At 45.6% G+C, this 25,512-nt stretch overlaps 2 protein-coding genes across 4 annotated transcripts; both read right to left on the minus strand.

Moving 5' to 3' along the window:
- Positions 1-10,957: 10,957 nt before the first annotated feature.
- Positions 10,958-20,358, minus strand: Bmi1 (BMI1 proto-oncogene, polycomb ring finger). 2 transcript variants are annotated; one of them, XM_057787289.1, is made up of 11 exons: positions 20,221-20,358; positions 15,702-15,832; positions 15,289-15,385; positions 14,722-14,777; positions 14,582-14,632; positions 14,328-14,436; positions 14,209-14,248; positions 13,837-13,935; positions 13,549-13,629; positions 13,323-13,461; positions 10,958-13,240 (listed from the first exon to the last, which is right to left on the minus strand). In XM_057787289.1, exons 2-11 carry the CDS (start codon positions 15,811-15,813, stop codon positions 13,233-13,235), a joined length of 792 nt encoding a protein of 263 aa, XP_057643272.1. In that variant the 5' UTR covers positions 15,814-15,832; positions 20,221-20,358; the 3' UTR covers positions 10,958-13,232. The 2 variants fall into 2 exon arrangements, with proteins under 2 accessions (XP_057643272.1, XP_057643271.1); XM_057787288.1 differs by having other exon boundaries at positions 10,958-13,461.
- A 1,102-nt stretch (positions 20,359-21,460) lies between these two features.
- Positions 21,461-25,170, minus strand: Commd3 (COMM domain containing 3). Of its 2 annotated transcripts, XM_057787290.1 has the most exons (8): positions 24,986-25,169; positions 23,627-23,738; positions 23,446-23,509; positions 23,315-23,349; positions 22,925-22,985; positions 22,778-22,834; positions 22,634-22,693; positions 21,461-21,782 (listed from the first exon to the last, which is right to left on the minus strand). In XM_057787290.1, exons 1-8 carry the CDS (start codon positions 25,122-25,124, stop codon positions 21,723-21,725), a joined length of 588 nt encoding a protein of 195 aa, XP_057643273.1. In that variant the 5' UTR covers positions 25,125-25,169; the 3' UTR covers positions 21,461-21,722. The 2 variants fall into 2 exon arrangements, with proteins under 2 accessions (XP_057643273.1, XP_057643274.1); XM_057787291.1 differs by lacking the exons at positions 22,925-22,985; positions 23,315-23,349 and having other exon boundaries at positions 24,986-25,170.
- Between the last annotated feature and the right edge of the window lie 342 nt (positions 25,171-25,512).

The following is a 25,512-nucleotide window of genomic DNA, read 5'->3' on the forward strand; positions in this document are numbered from 1 at the left end:
AAAGAAAGAAGTGTGTGGAGTCTTCCGCTTCACAGTCCAGGGCAGGTACAAGCCTTTGCTTCTTCCAGTTCAGAAGGCAGCCACACCGTCCTTCCCCTTAACTCTAAAGCCTAAGTCTTGCAGTGGTCTTCTACATTCTTCCCAAAGGGCCTTTAAGGTAGAAGTGTCTGTTCCCACGTGGAGATGTAGAGGCAACCCGGAGTGAATAATTCAAATTGCTAGTGACATGTCCTAGTTTTATTTTTCAGTTCCCTGTTGCACTTTGAAGAATAAAAAAAATCCCTTAAAACTAAAAGGCTTCAATCTTTAAACAATTCAAACTCCTAAACTGCCTCGCCTTCCACTTTTAGTAGGTGCTTTGCTATGTATTTCTACCTTAACATGGTTAAGAGCTCAGTAACCTACTCATGGGATGTTACACAGTTTGAAAAGTTAAGCAGAAAGGATGCTTTAAACTAGGAAGCTTGTGTATGTCATGAACAATGCCCATGAATAGAATTTATTGTCCTAATGAAACACAGTATAGGATGCCTATTTCATATCTGAAGTTAGATGTATTGATGAAGTTTCATCTTTTTTTATCTAGTATTTTTCCCTAATGTCATTAAAGTTCAGTGAAGAAATGTAACATAATGATCTAATATACCCATAAGTGAAATTGTTGGTAATTTAAATATCAAATATAATGAAGAGATTACTGCAATTAAAAAGAAAGCCACTATATTTTTCTGACCCATTTTCAAGTTATTAACTTTAAAACAAAATGCTTCTCTGATTTACATAGTTAAAGGAATGTCCCATGATCACATATAACCCTTTAGACTATTGGTAAAGTGAAGAACTACCCAAAATGTTACAAACTAAGGTTCTTATTATTAAAGCACCAACTGCATTTATAGGTATATCATGTGCTTGTCAAATAAAACTATGCATTTGACTGGGAATTAAATAGTAACTTGAAAACTATTTCAATGAAGTTTGGAAGCTTTTGCCTACTTTTGGAAAAAGCTAGTTATACAATTTCAAAATCATTATCCAGTTATTTATAAAAATGAGACTTAAAACCAGTTTTAAAATCTTGTTCCGTTTCTCTTTACAAATCTCCTCTGAGAATCCACAAAAATCTCACTGTTGTGGGACTGCATGCTTCTCAAGCATAAAGCTTTGTTCATTTTAACACGGCTGCTTTCCAGTTGCTCGCTGAATTTGAAAAGGTAAAGTCCTCTCTATACTAATCATACACTAACTTCCACCTTTTTAGAAACCTGTTGAGGTCTCTGGAGTGTCCAGCTATTCCTCTCTTAAGCCTAACATATACAATATCACTATGTGTGTTGGGCACTCTGCTCTTAAGAGAATGTGCCTGTCTGTCAGGGCATAAAGTCTAATAAGAGAAATTAATTCATTCTTCATATAATGCAATCTCTATTAATCCAACAGTGTATGCCTATCACTGATTTCAGGTGTAAAGTCACTCCAAATACTGTGTTTTGAGAGCAAAGATGAGAGGGTTTCAGTCATGTAGGGAATGGCAAACTATCTGGAACATTTAAATAAGGAAAAATTTCTTGTTAACAGGTTATTAAACTTGTTAGAATATTATCTGGTCTATATAGATAAAAAATCTTTTCAATTCAAACATGTTAGTAGTTTTTCAAAGGTATTCAACTAGTAATTGGATGTCATTTGTCAACTTTGAGATTTCAACAATCCCTTTTGCCAACATCCAGTTTAAAATCACTGAAGTAACTTTATATTTCCACACTTTAAGATAGAAGTGCTGTATTTTCCAGCGCCAAATCAGTGGGCTCAGATGTTATTTATCATGAAGAAAGCAAACAGACTACCCGAGTTAAGGTACAACCCTTGTTTGAAGCATAAGCATCAGGATCCTGCATTGGGGTCTGAGCTGACCACCCAGTTGTACCAGCAAATTTGCCAGCAGAGCAAAAGAGCCATGGATACTTCCCTATGAATTGGAAGGCTGACATTTCTATGCAAGTGTGGCGGTTATGTCTTACTTGTGTTTGCCTTTTGCTTCTCACTTCTTTTACAGTCGGCCTCCTATGTCCTAAGGCTCTGTGGCTTTTCAGGTCAGCAGTGTCAAGATGACAGTGACTATCCCACAGACCTAGATACACCTAGACATGGCTTCTCTGGAAGTGTCTCAGGGGATGCAGACTCCCCCAAAAAAGCTAAGATCAGGGCAATGACTTCATTTCCCCCACCCTACCCAGAAATAGCGGTGATTATTAAAAATCTAGGTTTTAAAAATAGGAGTCAAACAGTGTATTATGTTTCATGCTGTAACATGCAGAGCAAACACAAATTATTGCTGTGTCGTGTGTGCATCTTTCTTACACAAGCCTTCTTAATTAAAAGTTGCTCCAAAGCCAGCATGACTACAAAGAAAATTCTGAGCACTTTGCATTTAAGATTATCCACCACCATCTCGAGAACCCCTAAGTCTCACAAATTATATTGTTGAGCTTTTCTTAGAAATCATGTGGGGTTTTGCGCTCCCGTGCTTTAAAATTCCTATTATTGTTATTATTATTATTTACTGTACAAAACAGAAGAGACAATGCTGGAAGGTGCTTCGCTGGAGACGACCCCCGGCGTCAAGGACGGAGCACAGGAGCACACGCACGGCTTAGGTGCTAGTCCCCCAGGTTAGGCAGTGGTCCAGACCCGAGAAGGGGGTCCGCTGGAGGATCATTCCTTCCCCCTGGTGTGCTTGGGTCCCCGAAACGAGGGGCCTGCCCCCGACAGGCCACGGTGTGCCGCGCTGGGCCGAGGGCAAGGCCCCGGCCTCCTTTATCCCGAAAGTTTAGCCCGAAGTTTCTCCAGCTTCCAGGAGCATCTTCCGGATCTCAGGTCCAGAAGAGACCGGCAGCGTGGGGACTGGGGGCAAAATCGGTGAGACAACCCTGAGGTCACGGGGACGGGGACGCGCGGGCAGCAGGGCGGTGAGCGCGCGGGGCCCAGGAGGGGAGGGCGCGCCAGCGCAGAGCGGAAGCGCCTCGCCGCACACCCGGCCTCGCCCCGCGGCCTCGGGGCCGGCTCCCCACTCTGTCCTCCGGCGGCGCTCGGGCCTGGGAGCCGGCGGAGCTGAACTAGGCAAGGCCTCCCTCCCGCTGGGGCTCTGCGGCCCGGCCTCCCGCACAGGAGCCACCCCTCGAGCCTCCCCGCGGCGCGCCCGGCCAGAGCGCGGCCACGACGCGGGCCAGGCCTCCGCCGAGCTAGCCCGGAGCCCAGCGGCCAGGCTGCAGCCCGGTCGCTGCCGAAAAACGCCCCGCGGCGGCTAGGCTGGGCTTGCCGGGCCGGCCTTCTCCCGGACGCTCCCGAGCAGCGCGGGGAGAGTAGGGAAGGGCACCGGAACTGGGCTGTGAGAGACCCTGCGAGGTCCCCCAACAGCCAGCTCCTTCAGAGCCCGGGCGATCGCGGGGTCACAGCAGCTTATTTAGGGGAAAGGCGGTGGAGAGGGGTGGCGAAGCAGCTGCACCTCACTGCGCATGTGCGAGGTTTCAAAAAAAAAAAATTTTTTTAACTTTTGCCGTTCTGAGTAGTCCCAAGCCAAAATGTCTTGTGCAGTGATTATTTCAAAAACTAATTAGCTATGTGCGCTGACTCCTGAAAGTCACTGCAAAAGTACAGAAAAGGTTTGTGAGGTTTCTGAAACCTTTGAAGTAAAAATAGCGTCACTTGTTTATCAACTCTTCAGGTCCGTTCCTCTAAGAGAAATGGGCAGAGCGGATAGCGAACACCGCTGAAAAGTAGAGTGAATTCAAGGTCCCCCGGAACACTAAATATTATTCCTACAGAGGACATGCTTGCGCTATCATGAATTATTGTTTCAGAAGTAAGATGAATATTCTAAACTGAATTATTTAAATTTACTTCTTATTCCACTACTAACCCATATTTAATTTCATACTGAAGAGCAACGTTCTCATACAAATAACACAAAAGATAGTTCCATGGAGGAGAAAAACGTAGTCTTAACTGTAAAGGAATGCTTTTCTGTTCTGGAAGTCTTGTTCTCCGGGTAAAACAATATGGAACTGCTTATCGTTTTATTTACAAAGCAAGGGTAAAAAGTTTCCAAATAATTTCAGCATTTTAATGGACATATCCCAGAGAGAAACAGCTGATGGAATCTTGGTGTTACCAAGGATGTGTGATGCCCAGCGTGGAGAGACTTCTCCTAACACAACAGGATAGAAAGCATTGGGTTTTTATTTTAATGTGGCGCTCCTGTGATGTTACAAATGGAGGGCAGAAGCTCCAGAAGAGAGGCACTGGCACCACTGCGTCTGGGAAGGGTACCCCGGACCTATGGCAGACCAAGATAACACAATAAACTTGGAGCTCTAGTTCCACCTTTGAGTTCAGAAAGACTACATGTACTATGCTAACGTTCCTGAAAATGCGGTTTCCGAAGCCCAGTTTAAAGGTCGCCCAGATTATCCAGTGGGGGTTACTTTATGGCAATGGATTTCCTACAAATGTGTTCTCCGAAAAGGTGGAGACACACTAACAAATGAAGTTTTGGATCAGAATGATCATTTGGTAAAAACCAAGCAGGTTCCATTGACTCTGGTAGCCTCTTTCTCCTCAGGAAGGAGAAAAAAAAAAAAAAAAGATGAGTTTGAAGAAAACCCAACTGAAAATACTTTAAGAAAATTGTCGCGAGGAGTAGATGGAAACAGCTGGTAAACACATTTCTCAAGCTTCCCCGACGAGTTCTTCAGTTACAGTGGGGAACAAACTGTAATGAATCATGTTCAAAGCAAAAGTCACTCCTCCCATGAGCTAATTACTGATAACACTAATTTGTCTGATTCCTGAACAGCTAAAAGTGTATCACTGCATCTTCCCATCGTGACCTGTTCCTGGACGGTTGGGAAGTGTGCTTGCTGAACATAGGAGTTTTGTTAAGAAAGCTGGAAGGAAATCAAAATCTGAGTGGCAAGAGTCTATAGAAACATAACTGCTCCAGTTTTTTCTTTCTTTTTTTTTTCTGAGAGTCGTTTGTACATGCATGATGGAAATGGCATGGTTTGTCAGACCTAATTGGTTGGTTTTTGAGTTCTCATACAAGTTCTACAGCCTTAAGGGTGTAACCTCAAGAGCAGCAGTGTTCCAGGTTTTCAGTTTAAATAAAACAATAAAATCCATCATTATTCAAGTCAAAAGCAAGAATTCACATGATCTTATCCTTCGGTTCACTGAAGGAGGCAGTCGTAATGAAAAGGGGAGATAATCTGTCTAAGTTGACCAAAGGAAGTTGTTGGCACTTTCCTTTCTTAAAAGAAGGTAGGAAGAAATGCCCCCCACAGCCTCACCCTCCTGTTTTTAAGGCGCTAGCCAAGTGGCCAGTGAAATACTAGGTCAGGCTGCCTCTAGGAACCAGGGGGGCGACACTTCTTTTTAGAAGTAAACTATCTTAATGAACTTGACATTTTGAAAAAGTTGAATGAGAACTACTTTTAATAACATTTCTATGAGTCATTTTAATGTATTTTACCATCGTGTGTGATAAAGACATTGTAAGCATTTATTAGTATGCATAGGCATTTCAAAGTACTCAGTATTAGTAGAAATTCAGTACTAGCCTTTTGAGCATTCTCATAAACTGTAGAGACAGTTGGTGAGTGTCCTATCTGTGTTACTTGAAATATGAAAAGCAATTTAAAAATCCCATTCATGGCCAATTTTACTTAAGCAAAACTCAGACATTTTGGGCAAGAAAGGAACAGTGTTACAAATTCTTACCTTACAGAGTATCTCAGAATCCAGAAACATTTGTCAGATATTTTAAAATACAACCCACCACATTTGAAATATAATTAAGTTAAAATATGTGTGGATGAGGGTGTCTGGTTAATGCCACTAACTGCGAAAGATGCTGAACTTTTCACTGAGTCCACTCAACACAGTCAAGATTGTGCTCTAACACTAAGTTTTTGTTTTCTACTTAGGGTAGTTTAGTTCCTCTGCAAATCCGACAAATATTTGTTGAGTTATAAAAAAGATTCCGGAGCATACAAAGGTAAATAAGACAGGTGCTTGTGCCCCCCCCCCCACCCCGGAACTCTGAGCTTAGAAATGTCAGCTCATTTGCGACTTAGGTGAAATTTCAAACCACAAAACTATTCAGTTAAATGTAATAGATACTTAAGACCAGGGCAAGTATTGAGACCCAAAGAAATCTGGCAATGTGCATTTGTATAATAGTAGTTAAATAAAACACTTAGCAGGATACTTTAAAGACTTTTCCTCAGTAATACCTGTGTGAAACATTTTTTGTTTTCAAAAGTTAGTATCCTAGAAACACACCCAGGCACACACACACGTGGGAGGGGACGATACTTCTTGTCAATCACTGTTTGCAACTCCTCTGTCTACACCGACTAAAGCTGCTGTGGGTCCTCAAACTGAAATCGGGTGGAGGTGAGGTCCTCTATTCACTTAATAAATAACAGGAACCAAGAACCTGCCTACACTGTTTGAGCCAACGCAAGTGACTAAATATTCGTGGTACACAAAGAGGGAAAACCAGAGGTATGTTTATGCGTGTGGGAAAGCCACCCCTAACCAAGAGCAAATACAGTGAGCTCGGCTTTGTGTTCGTGTTGCTAGAAAGGTAGTGACCATCTTGGTGTCGCTTTCTTTGACACCAACCTTGTTCCAATTAACTGGCCCTTGTAAAGGGGTTTTGACTTAAGTCGGAGAAGAGGGCACCTATAGCCTGTGCTCGGGAAAACGCTCGCAATTCGAAGGTGTGGGTTCCGCTCTGCACGGCAGTGTGCGCCGGCAGCCGCCCCCATTGTCTGCCGTGGGGGCTGGGCGAAGCCCCGACTCTGGCTTTCGAGCCCAGCCCAGGAGGCTGCGGGAGAATGAGGTCGCGGGTGGGGAAGAGAGCTGTCACCAAAAGCCACCCCTAGATCCAAAAGCTCAGTCCTGAGGCGTCCGAAGAGGCGGCGGTCCCCGCGCCTGCGGCGACGGTCCGGGTTGCGAATCGCCGTCGTGTGGTTGCTACTGGCAACCGAGCCTCCGCCGAGCGCAGCCCGCAGCCGCCCAAGGAAGGTGGCGAGGGAAGCGGCTGCGGCGCCCACAGGACGGCCGCCCCCGCCAGCTCCTCGAGACCCTCCACCCCCATGAGCGCAGCTGTGCTCGGCCGGGAGCCGGAGGCCTCTGACTCGGAGGCGGCGGCGCAGCCCTGCAAGCCTCAAAATCCTGGCGCCTCAAAATCGTGTTGTGAAAGCAACGTGGCAGGCCGGACTCGAAGCCCGGCGGCCTGTGAAAGCCAGCGGATCGCCGAGCTCCGGCCCCGGTGTCCGCACCTACTAGTGGTGCCGCCTGCGGCCAAGCCCCGCCAGGCTCCGGGTGGCGCGAGGGTCGGCCTTTGTTCTCCACTCCGTGGCCGACTGTCGCCGTGGGGGTCTGAATGTCGACCCCCGTGGCGCTGCCACAGGGAAGGGAGTGGGAGAAAGGCTGCTGCACTTAGGGCTGTGACTCCCGATCGCGTCACCCCGGGCCGTAGGGTCGCCGCTTTCCCCGCAGGGCTGGGTCGCATTTCCCCTTCTCACGCCTCGGAGGTGTGAGGCAGGAGAGCGGGGAGGAGAAATGGCAGGGCCCACGACACCTTCCTACGAACGGAGAAATAAGATCTTCCGTGCTGGGCAGAGGACAGTGCTGGGTACAAAGGTCCGAGGGAAGGTGTCTTCCCCCCCACCCCGCAGGCCAGGCAAGGCCTTGCAGTGGCCAAAGAGGAAATCTGGAGGGAGGATTTGCATTGGCTAAAACGCAGGGAGACGTGGATTTTATTTTTAAGAGCAGAGCCACGTGGGCGAGCCAGTTGTGACGTTCCACACAGCGTGCTACACAAATGCCGAACTCCGTCACCAAATGGCGGTTCCTGCTGCGCTGACAGGGGATTGGCCAGCCCGCGTCGCCCGTGGCAGGCCACTTTCACTTCCCTGCGGTCACAGAAGCGCTGGCGCCTTCACGCCCCGGCGTCCCCGCGCTCCCTGGCCGCACGACCCACTTAGGGGAGGGGACCCCGTTGGGCGACCCTTCGCCCCGCACCACGCTGCCCTCCCATCCGGGCGCCCACCCGGGAGACTGGCGCGCTCCGAGACAGCGAGCTCTCCTCCTCCCTCCCGGTCACCTGCGGGGACCTCGGCAGCTTCGCGTTTGCCGGGAGCTCAGCTTCCAACCATCCACCAAAACCCGAACTGCAAGCTGCAAGGACAGCTCCTTGGTGGAAGGGGAAAGGGCGCTGGGACAGAAGCGAGCAAAGAGGAGGAGGACAAAGAAGCGATTATCATGCAACCTCGGGTGAAGCCGCGTCCACGCGGGACTCGGCTCTGCGGCTCGGCCTCGCGCCTCGGTGACCGCGCGCTGCCGGGGATTGGACGGCCTCGGAGAAGGAGCCGTGTCCGGAGGCTGCAGCCCGGCAGTGGCGGCAGCCCGGCAGTGGCCGCCTCTCGCCCCCGGCCTCCGCTTCTGCAAGCCTGCAGAGTCCATCGGCCTCTGGGCCCGGTGGGGGCCTGACAACCTCGCTTTTAAATTTGGCGGGAGTGGCGTCCGCGGAGCCGAGGGCGGCGCGAGGCGAGCGGCGCACGCGCAAAATGGCCTCCCGGTTCCTCGCGGCCTGTGCTCGCGCGGGGAGAGGCGGAGCGCGCGACGCGGCGCGGCTCGGACCTGGAGCGCGTGCTGCTGCTCACGGGTAAAACTAAGAGGAGGACGAGGACGCTTTCTCCTAACCAGCTTCTGACCAGGAAGGCAGCTCTGCCGTCCAAGCGAGTCTACTTCCTCAGGTGTCCCGCTCCTTCCCACCCCGCACTGGAAACTTTCATTATTATTATTATTATTATTAAACAGGTGCGCCAACCAGAAATCACCCTGGTCACCGTCTTTATTTTCCCCAACTGTTGGCCTTTGTTGGAAATCTTCCCTGGTTTCTGGGTCGTTTAGACGGAAGATTCAATCTGCAGCACTCAATTTTTGACGCGTTCCCCTCTTATCGTGATCCAAAGCTTTCTAAATCACCTTGGGTTCTAGCTGATATGGGACAGACTTGGAGAGCTTCCAACCTACCTGAACCTTGAAATCATTTTGAAGTTGGGGTTTTATGACGGCCCAAAATTGATAGCAAGCAGGGATTTTTTTTTTTTTTTTTGACATGTAGGTGAACAAGGGAACACCAACTTTTTTTCTTAAAGTTCTTCTGATAATCTCCGGAAGTACTATTTTTATGGCGAGAGTCAGAGAAAAGATAATTCCACTCAAGTTTTTATTGAGTGCTTTACTATTCCTTCAAAGGGCTCAATGAGATTTCGGGATGAGTTTTCCACTTGAACATTTAAGAAAACCTGCAAGGTCCCTGGAACGATAAATGAATTCTGGCGTCGTCGTCTTGGTGAAGGCGGTTATAGTGAGGTTCTTCGTGTGACAAAGACCTCCAGAAATTACACACTAAGAAAAAGAGACTGATGCAAATAAAGGAAATCCGTTTAAGGAACCAAAAGAAAAAAAACGTTTTAAAAATTAACTGCGGAAACAGGAAACACTAGACTGTGTAAACATTTTTCTGAGACTTTCATAATCAAAGCTGGTGATCTTGAGATTTGCAGGGCGATTCTCTGGTTCAAGGATTCCGCGGGACCGTTTCTCAAGCCACGTTTACTGGCTGGAATGTGATAACTTGTTTCTCTTCCTTGTCCCATTTGAATTCACGGGGTATTTTTTGGAGGAGGGCTGTTGTTTCAGGAGTCGGGATTTTTTTTTAGGTCGTTTTGGAAACAGCCACCTGTTGTACTGTTCATTTTATATAGGAAGAGACTTCCTTAAGGGATATATATATCTCAAGAGCTTTACATTAGAGTAGGCGGTCTGTGCTCCCATTCTTTTAGTTGTCTTAAAGGGATATGCAATTTTTGAGAAGGTTTTTGTGTGGTGTTAGAAGATGTACTGATCTAACATGATGGAAGTGCTGTTATTTTAAATGTAATTTGATTAAGAGCTTTTTTTGTTAGTTTCAATCTCTCATGGAAGCATCATCAGAACTTCTGTCATTTCTGGTGCGATGGGAGGAAAGGTGTACACAAAACCTTTAGAGTACAAAGAGAAAAGCAAAACAACTTCCTTCACCCCAGGATGCTGAGTTCTTGGTGCAGAGTGCTTCTGAATCCTATTGCATCTAAACGCTATGGAGTACATAAAAAGACCATATGCATCTTCATTTCTTGCTGATCTGTGCAAGTAGTGAGTAGCTCATGTGAGTATTTAAGTTCCTGTTATAGGCTTCAGAAGAAAAAAAACCTTGTTTTTGATAGGCCCACACAAACATTACAGTGTAATGAAAGATATCATTGGTAGTTTAATTTCAAACCTTGGGGAAAATAGGAAAAGATGAAGGAAAGGTCCCCGCAGTTTGCTCTTGTTGGGTTTTACTTCCCGAGAAACTACCCTCTGAACAGAGCCAATGGAAATGAAGCAATGTGCTTAACTAGGTAAGTCAACTGAAGGGCAACCCTTTTCTACTCTGCAATTAACGGCCGGCAATTTAGGAGGTAAAAAGTACTTGGAAAGTGTTATGCATGTGTAAAGCAAGATAGATCACTATTTACATAACAGCAGCAGGGCCCCTTTTCTCTTTCTACCTTTAAGCTAAGTATCTGTGGGATCAATTTAGGCGTTTTCTGTAAACCACTTGGTTAACTTTGTATTCTAGCATTCTAGAATACACGGGATTAAAAGTCAAACTTTAAAATCAACTCTTCATGAATCGTGTACCCTAATTTGGTAAATTACAAAGTTAGGAGATTCAATAGATTTCACTTTCTTAAGGTGAGGGTTTTTAAAGTGTTAACTTGGCAAAGGTTTTAAACCTCAGTGGTAAGAGCAATAATGACTAGTCATTTAAGACACAAACCACGACTCATCTTTCTGTTGTTTTATTAAAAGACAATTTTTGACTGAAATATCTTTTAAGCTTAAGCAATTTTCAAATTGAGTAAGGGTAAAAAGCCTCTTCCCAGATACAATAAATGGAAGTGTTTTCAAGTATGGTGACACACTGCTGTGTAAGCCTTAAGTGCCTCTGACATTTTAACAAGCAGTTTCAGAAATAAGTCCATCATAGAGGGTGAGATGTCTTCTGTCCTCGATAATATCATGAAAACCTTGAGAAAAGCCTAGAAAAATGAGTTAAATTCACCAAAAATTGGCAAACATTGGTAACTTTTGCTTCAAAGGTTGTAAATAAACAGATACATCTTTCATTGGGCTTTCAAGCAATATACAACAAAGCATTTACTTAGCAACATCACTTGAAGACAATGTATTCTCCTTAGGCTTTAGCTCTTGTAATCTACTACAGGGTTCCCAAAACTTACGCACATTGTGCTTTTCATAGCATTTTTTCCATAAAAGATCATAGCTATTTTCTAAATGAATATCTTTTATTGAATTTTCCAATTAAAAATGAAATTTAATTTTACATCTATAATTAGAAACAACACACACAATAGGACTGTACAAATTTAGGTCAAAATAAAAATATATGTATTTTGTGGCTTCATAAAACATCATTTACTGAATCTTTAAAGAAAGCAGAAGTAACAGCAATATATGTAAAAGTAATGACTTAATGGCTATAAGCAAGACAAAGCAATAGAATTGTGCTTCTTTCGCAGACTGGAGACAATGAAATGCTTAGCTACAATTTCCCACATAAACATGAAACAATATTCATATAGAATAAACATCCTCACTAACAACTGATAGATGATGAACACACACTAAGTTCGACCAAAGCAAAACAGAATCGGTAGGGTCATTCATATTTTAAATTCAACATGTTTGCTCTATTTAAAAATATCTGTAGAAACTCATAATAAATTGCTTCTATTTCCAGACAATAAGAAAAGGCAGATTCCGTTAACTATGAAAACAACTCTTAAATTTGAAATTATTATTATGCCACATACAATAAAATCATTGCAGATAAAATGCTTTCCTTCAGCAATTAGCTTGTTGACTTAAAAATCTATTTTAGAATTCCAGTGATAATAGTATTTAAAAACACAATTCTATTTAACCAATGGAAAATTAAAACACTATTTCCATTTGCCTTGGTTAAAATTTTTCTTTACTGTAACATTAATTTTGAAAGTATTATTGGAGAAAAGCCAGAACTATGATGATCTGCCATTTGCTTCTAAGTGGAAAAGGATTTGAAACTAGTCATCAGCATTAAAACAAATTCTGTGCTGGTGATAAGTAAGTCTCAACACAGGGTGCACTATGGGTAACTGCAAAGGTCGAACCAGTTTGGAGAATTTTGACAGCTGTTTTTGAGTGCATGAAACACAATATTTTTATAGTATTTATAAATATATCATACAATACTGTTTCCTGTTATGTCATATACCAATATGGCATTGTACAACAAGCATAATGCCATCTGATTCTTACAAAAGCGAATCATTTAAACAAGTCAGTAAAATAAACGGTAGTACCCGCTTTTTAGGCATACAGATTGTAAAACTGAAGTTTCCTTTGATCATTTGCGTAGCAACAGAGAAGTAAAAATCAAACAGGAATTAAAATGGCTAAATATGCAAGAAATTGTTATTCACAGTGACATGGCTACATAGAATGCATTATTCTATGCTTATTCTTTCCATTTGTTGAATTTCAAGATAAAAAGCACTTGTTTTCTACAGGTTCACAAAACAGCATAATAACAAGAACAATCAAAGAGAATGTAATGTAGGCATTAGTTGGGATTAACAAACTATGGCCCAATGTTTCTACCCACTGCAGAACATTTCCAAATCCGAACAATGGCACAGACACCATTCCACATCTTTCCTAACACAGAAAATCTTGCCTGCCTTCTCAAAACCCAATTCTTTACAAAAAGAATCTTTCTTTTCAATTAACATCCATATGATGATGTATCACATCAAGTCCATCTCTTATGGCCAAATTTAATGTCACTACAAAAGAAAGCAAACTGGACAATAGTCACATGTATTAGCATCTATAAAGCTGTAATGGATGAAGGTATCTAAATCAGGGGCTGAAAAATCTTTTCTTTAACAGTCTCAGGATTCAACCGGATGAAGTTGCTGATGACCCATTTATTGATGATTTTCGAGGTCTACTGGCAAAGGAAGATTGGTGATTACCACTGGGGCTGTTGCTGGTTCCATTCATGGTACTGGAAATGTGAGGGAACTGTGGGTGAGGAGACTGCACTGGAGTACTGGGGCTGGGCAAACAGGAAGAGGTGGAGGGAATACCTCCGGCTGGGCTGCTAGCCTTGTCACTCCCAGAGTCACTTTCCAGCTCTCCAGCATTGGTCAGTCCATCTCGCTGGTGACCCATTTTCATTCTTTTACAAGTTGGTCGAACTCTGTATTTCAAAGGAAGTGGGCCATTCTACAAAGTTAAAAGGAAAAAGAATTATCACTCTCAATTCTTTACATGAATTTGGCCAACATGAGCTAAGGGTAGAGAGCTACTTACTCTTCTCCAGGTATAAATATAGGCAATGTCCATTAGTGTATAGTAATCCTTTAAAGGTTCCTCTTCATACATGACATCAATCTATTGAAGTATATTTCAGGTATTCAGTGACAAAAAGACAAACACTAAATATAATCCAAAATATTTTTAAAAGCATCTTTACCAGCTATTTTAAGAGATATCTTAAACTTTGCCACCAAACTTAAGGTTTCTTTGTATTGCTTTTTAAGGTGCAGAACCAACAAATAAAAAATGTAAGAATCTACATGAAATGCATGAGGTGGGTACCTGGAAAGTGTTAGGTATGTCCATTTTACTCCTGAGAAACTTCCTCAAGTGCATCACAGTCATTGCTGCTGGGCATCGTAAGTATCTTTTATCATTCACCTATAAGCACATTTACAAAAATAATTTTCTCCCAATTCCTAACCTTCAGGTAAAAACAAAGTTTGAATTGCCTAAATATGATAAAAGGTACTAATATCCACAACAAAATGCAACTCTCAACTAGATATAATTGGAATTTACTATTAAAAGTACTAAATCAACAAATTTCCAACACTATTTGGCCATTTAATACCATCACATGACTCCAGAGTATTGTAAAGGACAACATAATGGAGAACCAAAGGCCCACGTGTTTTTGTAATGTGGACATACCTCCTCCTTAGACTTCTCTTTGTTTACCTTCCGATCTGACCTAAGAGACAGACAATGATTGGTGAGACAAAGTATCTAATAACTGCATTACCATGGAACACATTTCCTGGAGAACTTACCTGTTCTGATCAAAGAACTCGATGGACAAGCTGATTATCTCATCATCAGTTATAATTCGCTTATCCTCATCTGCAACTTCTCCTCTGTCTTCATTAGAGCCATTGGAAGCTATAAAGACATATTGAAATTTGATTTTTAAAAAACTGAGTATTTGTATATAAGAGGATAGAAGGGTTAATTTTGAGTAGACACAATAAATTATTAATAAAATTTCCTCCCCAAATAAAATATCTTTTGTCCCACCAAAGTTTACCATCAGCTGAAGGATGAGCTGCATAAAAATCCCTTCTTCTCTTCATTTCATCTGAAAGGCGTGGGAAGGGGAAATATAGAAATTTGGTACAACAGGTAAAACCAACGTTTTTTAAAAATTTATTTAATCAAGTTACTCACTTTTGAAAAGCCCTGGAACTAGTTTGTATACAATATCTTGAAGAGTTTTATCTGACCTGAAAAAGAGTAAGAATCAATTAATATGGCAAAACTAGAAATGTTCTTAACCTTTTGGTAATTTTTTGTGTTGTGGTTATTTTACTGATTGTGATACAGTGCAAAAGAACAGCGGTAAGGAAACAGTGAGGGCGCTGTAGTAGTTCTTCACACCCACTGAATCAAAGGAAGCTGCCTGTCTGTCGTGTAACTAAGAACACAGGAATACGGGAACATTGGAAAATTATTCTTGTCCATCATTAAATCAATAAGGCAATGCACAAAACAGGGAAACTAGTTTTAAAGGGCAGAAAAGACACCTTAGAACACTGGAATAATACTGAGCTTTGTCTAGCCATAGTCTTCATTAAGATGGCAAGAAATTAAAGTCCTATCCCCCAGAAAGAACACATATCAGATTAAGACTAAAGAATAAATTTCCTTCAAAGCAAAAACAGGGATGCCTTCCCTGCTTGTGAATTATGCAATTCCAGTAACCATTACCACCAAGAAATTTCAGCATTTTCCTACCTTATATTCAGTAGTGGTCTAGTTTTGTGAACTTGGACATCACAGATAGGACAATATTTGCTGGTCTCCAAGTAACGCACAATACATGTTTTACAGACTAGAAAGAGAAACATAGAAATTTTTTTTTTAAGTGTGGAAAATAAAGGTTCAAGCATTAAAAGTATCAGAACTGAAAATTCAAGGATGGGAAATGACAAATGTATTTCTCAAAGTAAAAAAGTGAAACCAATGAATACCCTGAACACTACATACTGCCTAATTGTAACAAAACCAGCAACAAATCACTACATGTAAGAGAAAGAAAACCCCACAACTGTGTACTAACATTTCCAAGGAATGTGGGAATGTTGCTAGTTTATCATCCAGAATGAGCTGTGAACTATACAGCCACAAGAAGGCTAACATGTACTTACAGGAATGTAGACATTCTATTATAGTAGTGGCATCAATGAAGTACCCTCCACAAAGTACACACATTAGGTGGGGATTTAGCTCAGTGATCTTGATTCTGGTTGTTCGATGCATTTCTGCTTGATAAAAGATCCTGCAAGACACAAAAATATTGACTATAATTCAAAGAAAGAGACTCAGATGATCTTCACAACTCTTAAGTAACTGTATACCCTAAACGCTGGGTAGTTCATAAAATTTGTTTAACACTGTACAGCTGGACTCTCCAAACGTTTTCCACAGAAGGAATTTACTAATGAGATCAGAATAACCCCCACCGAAATGGTGTAAAAGGATCCAACTAAATTTACTTCTGGCCTCTCAGGTCATTCCGGGAGCGAGATGAAAAGGTCTGGGATGGGGGCTGGGAGCTGGGTGGATTCAGGTCTCTTTCTTCCATCTGTCCTCCAACTCCTCAAACACCATGCAGTCCCCGCAGATATTTACAAGTCACTGGGGCTTGATCTAAGTCTCCGAATTTACTGTGGAATTTCCTGCAGGTCCTCCAGTCAAAAACTTCGGGATTCTTCAGATGGCTCAAACAACCAGAACCTGGCAGGGCTCAGGCCCCACAAAGAGAAAGCACTCGGTGCTGCCTCCTGCATCCCTGGCATTTCCGGATTGGGTGCTGAGAACAGAAGCACCTCGTGGGCCTCTCCTGAGGCCTGGGCGCTGCGTACACCAGCGGGATGTGAGGGGCGGCGGATCCCGAGGTGCCCCGGGCTAGGTCTTGCTCCGGATTCGGAACTCGCCTCTGTTGGGGTTTCCATAGCAACTTACACTTACACTTGGCATCCGGCCACCGCTGCAACTCTGCGAGGAGCTGGCCAAGCCAAGCCTCTGCGGGCGTGCGGGTTGGCGGGTGCGGGGGGGGGGGGGGGGGGTGGTGCGGGGGGGGCTGGGTCGTAGGGTGCGGATCTTCGGGTGACCGCCACCGCAGTCCCAGCCCCAAAGAGAGTGCACCGGTCATTCCAGACACTCTCCGGATCTCTTCCACATCCATTGGGAGGGAAGAGCTACTTTCTTATCTTGCCGGTTTTTTTTTTCTTCTGTCTGTCCTGTTAGCAATCACTTCGTCAGAAATTTCACTTAGAGATCTTTTGAGAATTGCCAACTGTGCACTTAGCTCCAACCCGACAAGACTCGAGTTGCAGAGACGGTTATTGAACTGAACCTCTAAGGCTCCCTTCTCTAATAAGTCCTCCAGTAGATCAGATGAGCCATGCAAAGTTTTTGGAAGGGCTAAATCCTGAAATCTGTTTTACAAGAAGAGAAGGAGGGACAAACCTCCGTTTGAATAAACTACCCTGGAGGCAAGAAAAACTACTTTAGTGGGTAGGATAGTGACAACATGTAAAAAGCCATGTGACCAGCCCATTCCCAAAGCTAAAGGCAGAGTAGATGGGAAGGAAAAACAAATGCTATTTTCTCACCTAACTTCCATACAATACTCACAAGACGAAATGGTAATCCCAACAGATACATTTTAGAAAACTCACAGCTGAGAACTGTCAGCAATGTCATAGCAGAAAGTAATCAGGGAAGCCAATTAATTACCCAGTGTACTGCTGTGGGATGTAGCTCCAGTTACTACCCTTTCATTCACTGCAGACTTCTAACCAAGGCTGACCTTTCTACACCTGGCTGAAATACAGCCTCAAAGCTGTCTGTACTGGAAATCTAGGAACTTGCATAATTTGTAGGAAAATGCAATGGGGCTTTAATTTTAAGGAAATTTTAATACAGATGAGGAAAATAACAAGCAGCATACCCCAATGGCTGGAACTAACAGTGAGTCCTAAAAGATGGCCCAAACACAAAGCAAGCTTCTCCATGGTGGTGGCTCAGTGACTTCAACCAGAGAGCATCTTTATTACTTGTTTGGAATACTGTCAACAAATAGCACTGATCTAAGTAGTAGAGAAGGTGTGGGTGGAATCATGTCTCTAAAGAGGAGCAAGATCCTAATGCAACCATACCTGGTGATTAAAGACCCGTGCCTACTGCTCAAAGGAAACTCCCCTGGTGAGACAACAGGGTCTTTCCTAGAAAGATGGCCAGCAAGGCTGATACTCTGCCTAGGCAAGAAAGCACATCCTACAAAGCAGGCACCATAAGTTCACCAAAGGGCCCTGCCTCTCCCCATGTGACACAAGGCACATTCTATTACCTAAGTACAAATACTAACTCAAAGAACATTTGAGTCTCAGTAGAAGGTGATCACTAATTACCCTGGAACATTTCAAGCACACAAACTTGACTAAAGGCTCTCAAATTCACCTTAAATTGGAATTCATGCAACTCTCTTACCTCAGTTGAAAATAATCTGGCCCCTTTTCCTATAACCATTCACAGTACTAGTCAACTATCACTTTGCTATTGATACAAACCTCAATTCTTCACCATTTTATCTTACTGGATAGTACTGACAACCTAATAAAGATTTTCTGGAATGCTTGGTAAAAACTTAGGAAACAATCTCTTGCACCAGAGAAACTGCCTGTAAGTCAGTAAAAATACAACAAACATACAACGCTGAAAATACTCAATAGTTAAAACATGCCTTTATAGCTTACTCAGTAGGAGCTGTCAGTTTTTAGTTGGAGGCCTAACACCAGTAAGGTCAAAATGACGGAAAACAGAAGCAAGCTCTTATGGTAACAATCAGTTTGCTGACTGCAACCTAAGAAATGCAAATGAACTCCATAATCCCTTTGGGGGCTCACTGCTCAAATGCCAGGAGGGGAAAGTTGGAGGTGACTTGACTCATGGAGAGAACTTTGCCTATTAGGATACTTAACGTACATCCAAGAACTCAGTGGTAGAGCATTAATGGACTTACCAAATACATCTAAATGCTTATTTGGCTTACAAAAGTGTATGTGACCATATTTGAATGTCTACACATGCATACACAATCTTTTACATTGCTTTAAGTTATTATTACAAGAGTATGATTTGCCCTGGTAGGTAATTTCAAATACTGCATTTTCGTAGGAGATATATGGAAAAGAACTGGATATATCTATATCTATCTATATCTATATATTTACTTAAGAAAAAAAATCAACCTCTGAGAAATTCTGTCCCTCGTCTATTTAAGACCCAATGTCACTACATAGTCTCACAACTTGGTTACAGACATGCCGTCAACAATTTACATCCTTTAGGATCAAGTCTTTACTACGTTTTACAATGCATTTCCAAAGGTTGAGGGGGAGGGTCTCCTATAAAAATAGGTTGAGCTAACATCATACATCTGCATTTGGGTAAATATGCCCGAAATTTTGCCTACTTTAAGGGAAGGGGTTAACAGTCAATTCTCTTTCAGATATTGAACCGTGACCACTAAGCCCACTAAATCCTTTTATTGCAATTGGGAATGATCAAAGTCTCTCTCCTTGTTTATTTCCAATTATTAACTGTAAAGCTCTGGGGAAAAGATCACGCTCCAGTGCTGTCAAGTCCAAATGACTACGTAAACATAAGCAATCAATGCGTTAGTACTCCTTCCCCAAAGCATCCCCTTACTACATGACCTATGCTGACATTTAGTAAAATCTATAAAACGCGGTGGACCTAAGCCACGAGTCTCTGCGCATCCCACAGAACAGGGCAAAGTTGTAGTGTCTTCGAAGGAAAAGAAGAAAAAGGGGGGGAAAGAAGTGGACAGAGAAAGGGAGCCTTCAGCAAGGCTAACGACCAGTCGCCCTCTTCACGCCAAAACAAAGCTCTAAATTTGAAATGCCCACCTCCTGGAGAGCCCCAAGTACGTATGGTACCCCTGTCCAAGGCTCCCAACAAATAACACCTTGAAAACTTTACCCTTTCCAACACAAATGCACAAGACCTTGGAAACAACTGGGAACCGCCATCTTACCAGCCATCCAATTTCACACAAGTGTCCCTCCAACTTAAGTTAATAACATTTTTGTCCGGGCTCTCCCCAGCCTAACACCCACCTCGTCGGGATCGCTGCCCCCCACAGTACCCATCCCTATAAAATGGGGGCGTTCCCTGGAGGTTCAAAGACCTCCAGAGCCCTTTCTTTAGGAGAGGAGGGAAGACACTGGACCCAGGCAGCGCCCGATTTCAGGATCCCGTCCCCATTTCAGCAAAGTCTACCTCTCAACAAAGGGCACAGCGGCCGCGGGAGCCGCGCAGGCTGAAGACACAAGTGCCGCTCTCGGGGACCATGTGCGGCGCGAGGGTGCCGGGGAGCGCTCGGGGGAGCGGGGAACTAAAACGTGGGGCGGCGCGGCGCGGTCGGGCGCGGGCGGCGGCTGGAGCGGCTGGAGCGCGGCCGGGCGGCGCTGGTGCGGGCTGCGGGGCGTCCGGCGCCGCGGGAGGTGGCGGGCGCGCGGGCGCGGGCGCGGGGCGCGGGCCGGTTGCCCACGCTGTCAGCTCCGCCGCCCCCCCCATACCGCCCCGACCCCCACCAGTCCCCGGCCACGGCCCGCCGGCGCCTCGCCTCCTACGTACCCGGAAAGAGCGGCCGGCGCGAGGCGATCGGAGCGGGCGGAAAAGACAATGAAAGTTAAAAGTCGTTCAGCAGAAAATGAATGCGAGCCAAGCGGCCATCTTGGAGCGAGCTGCCGCCGCCGCTGTCAATGGGCACCGAGCGCGGCCGAGAGCAGCCGCGGCCGCCGCGCTCGGCTCATGCCGCTCCCCCGCCGGCCTCCTGCTTGCGCGCTGCGGCCTCCTCCTCCCGCGCGGCCTCCTCCGCCTCCGCGCGGCCTCCGCCGCCGCCTCCTCGGGGCCTCTCCTCCTCCTCCTCGGCGCAGCCGCCGCCTCCCGGCCGCGCTCGGGGGAGGGCGCGCGGAGGGGCCGAGCCGTATTATTCTGCGGGGCTGGGAGGTGTTGCTAAGCCGGCGCGGGGCTCCCTCGCCAACCTCCCCATTGTCTCGCCCGCTCTCTGCCTTTAATACTACGATTATTATTTCAGACTCGCGTGGGGGAGGCGGGCGGGCGGGGGGCGCCGAGTGTGCGTGCGGGCGGGGAGGCGGGGGAGGGGGAGGAAGGATGAGGAGGGGGAGGGGAGGGTGGAAAAAAATGCACCGCTGAAGGCAGAGTGGAAACTGACACCGGCTCCAAAATGGCTCGGAGTCCGCCCGCCCCCTCCCCCCGCCCCCCGCCGGGTCACGTGCTCCCCTCATTCCTTAAGGGCGGCCTGGGAATTAGTGTCGGTGTAGTCGGGCCCGTGGCCGCCCCCTCCCCTGCGCGCCGCGCGCCCAGCCCCCTCCCCTCGTTGCGCGCCGCGGCCGCGACGGCGGCATTTCTCCACAGCGCCACACGCCGTCCTCTCCTCTCGGCGGGGCCCGCTCGGCCCCGCACGCCGCCCCGCCCCGCCCCCACCGTGTCTCCCGCTCGCGGCGCACACGTCCGCGGGGCCCGCCGCCGGGGGCGCCCGGCCGCTGCCCCCGCTCGGCCCCGCCGAACCTGCGCCGACTCAGGCCCGCGGAAACAACAGCGGCCGCCCCGCCCGCTGGCGGCCGGGAAGAGGCGCGCGCGGGGAGCCGCCGGGCTGGCTCCGCGCGCAGGGTCGGGCGGGCCCGGAGCAGGTAACGGGCCGCCCCGGCTGCGAGCGCGGCTCCCCGCACACCTTTCCCGCGGCGCCTAACCCGGGGAGGCGGGCGTCCAGAGGCAGCGCCACTCGGAGCTGCTTTGCACACACAGTTGTCACTCATACACAAACTCCAGACAGAACACCGCCCTTCGGTGGGAACACCACCTTATTTATTCAGGGACCGATACTTTGATAGAGCTTCAAAACGCTCAGAAAGGAATGCTTGTTAATACTGAAAATTCAGATGCTTAAGAGTTTCTCTCTTAACCATTTCACATGTGTAAAAAAGTGTCAAAAATTAATAGGTGTCGTAACTTCGAAAGGGTGCTCTTTTTCTTCTGAAAATGACATCCAGCTCCCACGGTCCTGCAGGAGGTAAGGCGCGTCTGGTTTTCCTCTGGGCTCCTGGGGTCCCAAGTTACAGCTGAGTTGCTCTTTCCAGGCTTTTTGAAGCATCCTTAAGTTTTCCCACCAAGTCCTAAAAGATGTACACTCATGTCACAATTTTGGGATACAAGTAAGGAAGCACCCAACTTGGAGGCAGCGGCAAGAAGAAAAGTCGGAAGAACACCTAACGAGTCTTTACAGCGGAGTTTAACCGTTGGCAAATCAGAAGAAGCGCTTTCCTTTCCCCACAGGACCTTGTCTTCGAGTCAGCTATTCAAGTTCTAATTAAAAGAGAATTTCTCACAAAATTTTTGCAGCCAGAGAATATCTAAGTCATGTCTCAATTTCTCTAAGAAAGGTTCTGATTCACACACATTTTCTAACCTTTTAAAATTTCGCTAATATTTACAATAAAATGGCTGCAGATGTCCCTGGACTATTCAATTTCATCAAATTTCCAGGGATGATCTTCACTTTATTTAACTGGTAAGAAAGAAATTCGTTGTCATATCCATCAGTCAACGAAAATTCAATTTCTTCAGTTTTACATTAACAATATAAACAGTTTTAAGAACTTATGTGACTTTCCCTTTATAGAGTAATTTAAAACTACAGCTTTCAAAATACAACTTTGGAGGATTAATTTGTGAAAGGCATTTTAAACCCTTGTTCTTTTGCTCAGTATTGATGAATCAGACACATGATAAATTATACTGAGAAGTCTGTTTTAATTAGAGAAAACAGCAAATACATGCTACTGGAAATATTACTATCATACTTTTAAAAAATACTTTTTAAAAATACTTTTTAAAAAATCTGTTAAATTTCTGCTTTCCATTCTCCCTTTGCCATTAAACCCTGAACCAACCTTCATTATCTGATGATAGGTGGACTACAGTTCTCAAACAGGAAAAAGCATATTCAGAGATCCTGATACTGTACCTGTAACTCTTCCATGCTGCAACTAAAGCTAATCTCTGGGTGGGACTGGGAGTCACTGTTCTATGGAAGAAAAAAAATGCCTTTATTAGAAGGCAATGAAAACTTTTGTTGCACATGAACTTGTAGACCAGGATCTGTACCTACCTCTACATTTAAGGTCACCAGATATCCAGGTCGGTACATCTTATGAAGTTGATTGGTCTAAAACAACAGAAAACACCAGGATTTAACCTAAAAAAAAAAAAAAAAAAGTTCCCTATATCCCTCTACAAGGAGTTTGTTAAACTTTACCTTTATCTGATATTCCAAGCGCCAGGAAACATCAGTTACATGAGGGAGAGCTCTGCCTATACTGAAAGACAATGGTAATTTTGTAGTGTCTACAGAAAACCTTTCAGTATCTACTAAACCATGTCTTCTCAACCCACTTCATCCCACTCTGAATTTAAAGTTCTGCTCAACTTCGTCTTCAGATTCCAAAGAGTAAAAGCATCTTAGGTTATATCAAGTTCTATCTTTAAAAACATTAGTCTAACTTCAACTGGTCCACATGCCCTTTGGCCCTTTTATTTTGGGTCAGGATCCCAGGATTTTGGGCCCTGTTTTGTTTCACACCAGCACGCTCCATTCATTACCCACAAGTGAAAAGTGCCCCGACTTGTCACCTAATACAGTACCTACCTTCCCAGCAGGGTTTCAAGAGAATTCTTATTATTCTGGGAAGGGGGAAGAAAGAAAGAAAACCATGTTTTTACAAACAAGAGCAGGGGAAAGGGAACTAATTGCTAATTTAAAAGTTTAAAGTACCTAACCTGATATTCCGTACAAAATATTTCTATCCGATCCTGGTCAAATTTACAGTCTTCTAGGTAAGTGCTGGGGGGGGGGGGGGGAGGGACCAAGGTTTTAGTCTCTGTCTTTAAAAACTGATTGACGTTACAATTGCAAAGATACCACCTACAAAGTAAATGGGCATTTAGATAAAGCCTGTACCTTAGAGTGGATTTGTCAACTCGGTGCTTCCCTGCCTCCAGTAGGTAAGTTGCAGCAGCTGCATGACAATGCTTTAAAACCACGGGGTCGATGTGTTTCAAGCCTGGGTGATCTAAAATAAATTAATTGCTAATGATTACAAATTCTTTAGACCCCTGTCCCTAAGAGGGATTATTTTGGTTTGGGTAAAGCTTCCTTTGAAAAAAAGGTAACAAAAATTCAAGTGTAAATGAACATGATGAACAAGGTCAGGTGCACAACAATAAACAGAATACATCAATAATGTGCTGTCAATCTCTTTCCACCACCTTTTATTTTTATCCCAATATTTTTAAAAATACCAGGCCTCAAAGAAAAAGGGCAGTGGTTGCTGGATGGACTGAAAGCAAAGGAGAAACTGAAGGTAGTTTACATAATGTAAATTTCAAAATGAACGATTTTCAAAAAATGACATTTTAAGAGTAATTGGTTCCGTGGACATAAATACACCAAGGAAGCTTGACAGGAAAGTAGCATACATTAGAATGTACAACAGAAATTTCAAAATCGCACTATTCACTCACACACACACACACACCCCTCTCCGAGATTAACCCGGGTGGTGGTTACTATTTTTTGCTTGAAGAACAGCTTCCACTTTCATACTTTTTGTCCAAGTGTCGAGTATGAAACCGGGGGTGAGGGGTGCGGGCGGGGGACAGACACAACAGATCTGAATTGTGTTGATACATTTAAGGAAATAACCTAGAAGTGATTTGTCTTAAAGTACGCTCTTAATCCAAGACAACGGCATTATGCGACCAGACAGACATTTAAAACTCTCTTCCTGGTAACCGCTGCAGAACAAAAAACATTATGCGCCCTACTTGAAGGTTCTGGGAGGAGAAGCTGGATTTAACACACAACTTCAGTGTTGCAGGATCCGGAGGTGTTCTCTAGGTGTAAAATGTCAATGTTGTTTGACCCAGCCGAAACAGACCCTTTTCAACCCCCTCTAGTCCAGCCGGGGGAGCCTGAATCACAGGACCTCCCCAGTTGAAGTCCAAGTGTCAAAACAGCCGCGGCTCCGAGAAGGCTGAAAACCCCACACATTTAGGCCACAAACAAGACTTGAAGGCGGCTTTACAAAGGAACAAAGAGACTGGCAGGAAAAACAGGCCAGGAGCGTGGAGCCGGCCGCCTGCAGGTGCCCTGCAGGGGCAGAAGGGCGCTCAGGGCCCACTCGGGTCCCCACACTCGGGCCGAGCGCCGGGCAAAGCCCGGGGACTTGCCGGGGCCGGGGCTATGCCCACGGCGCCGGGCTGGCGGCTCTGCCGGGCGCCCCTCCGCCCAGGCCACGGAGGCGGGCGAGCCGCTTACCTAGCGCGGCCTCGTCCGCCCGGGCGTCCAGCAGGCTCTGGAAAGCCGCCCGGAGGAGAAGCGCGAAGGCGTTGGAGTCAAAGGAGCCGGGATCCGCCAGCGTCTGGAAGCCCCTCTGCACATACTCGGAAAGCTCCATTGTGAGCGCGCCGTGACCTTCGACATGCGCACCACGTGACTCGCGACGCGCGCCCAGCTGATCGGTCGCGCGCGCCCGCGGCCGGGCTGCTCGGGGAGGTTCGGCGATGGCTCGGGACGGTTCGGGGAGGTTCGGGAGGCAGCTCGAGGAGGTTCGGGAGGGTTCGGGCCAAGCTCGGGCGGCGGCTGGGCCTCTCGGCCTCGGCCGCTCTGCGGGCCTTGCCGCGGGCGCGCCGGACTTTCCTATTCTCTTGGAGCCGCTGGCCTCGGCCTCGGCGACCGAGGACGCCCAGTGGACGCGCTTGGCGCTCACCTGGAACCGCACCCGCTCTGTCCCCAAGGGGCCCGGGGCTGGGGGGCGCAGGAATCCGTCCACCGCCACCGCGGCG

The sequence above is a fragment of the Chionomys nivalis genome, chromosome 13 (assembly GCF_950005125.1).
Source record: "Chionomys nivalis chromosome 13, mChiNiv1.1, whole genome shotgun sequence".
NCBI classification, from domain to species: Eukaryota; Metazoa; Chordata; class Mammalia; order Rodentia; family Cricetidae; genus Chionomys; species Chionomys nivalis.

Bases quoted from the DNA above. Each gene is read 5' to 3' on its own strand.
- Bmi1 (XM_057787288.1), bottom strand. From the start codon at position 15,813: ATGCATCGAACAACCAGAATCAAGATCACTGAGCTAAATCCCCACCTA. The intron at 14,778-15,288 runs GTAGGAAAATGC...ACTCTTTTTCAG, and splicing joins AGACCACTACTGAATATAAG to GTCAGATAAAACTCTTCAAG. The intron at 14,249-14,327 runs GTAAGTTCTCCA...TCTGTCTCTTAG, and splicing joins GAGTTCTTTGATCAGAACAG to GTCAGATCGGAAGGTAAACA.
- Commd3 (XM_057787290.1), bottom strand. From the start codon at position 25,124: ATGGAGCTTTCCGAGTATGTGCAGAGGGGCTTCCAGACGCTGGCGGAT. The intron at 22,986-23,314 runs GTAGGTACTGTA...ATTGTCTTTCAG, and splicing joins CTTGAAACCCTGCTGGGAAG to TATAGGCAGAGCTCTCCCTC. The intron at 22,694-22,777 runs GTAGGTACAGAT...TTTCTTCCATAG, and splicing joins TGGTGACCTTAAATGTAGAG to AACAGTGACTCCCAGTCCCA.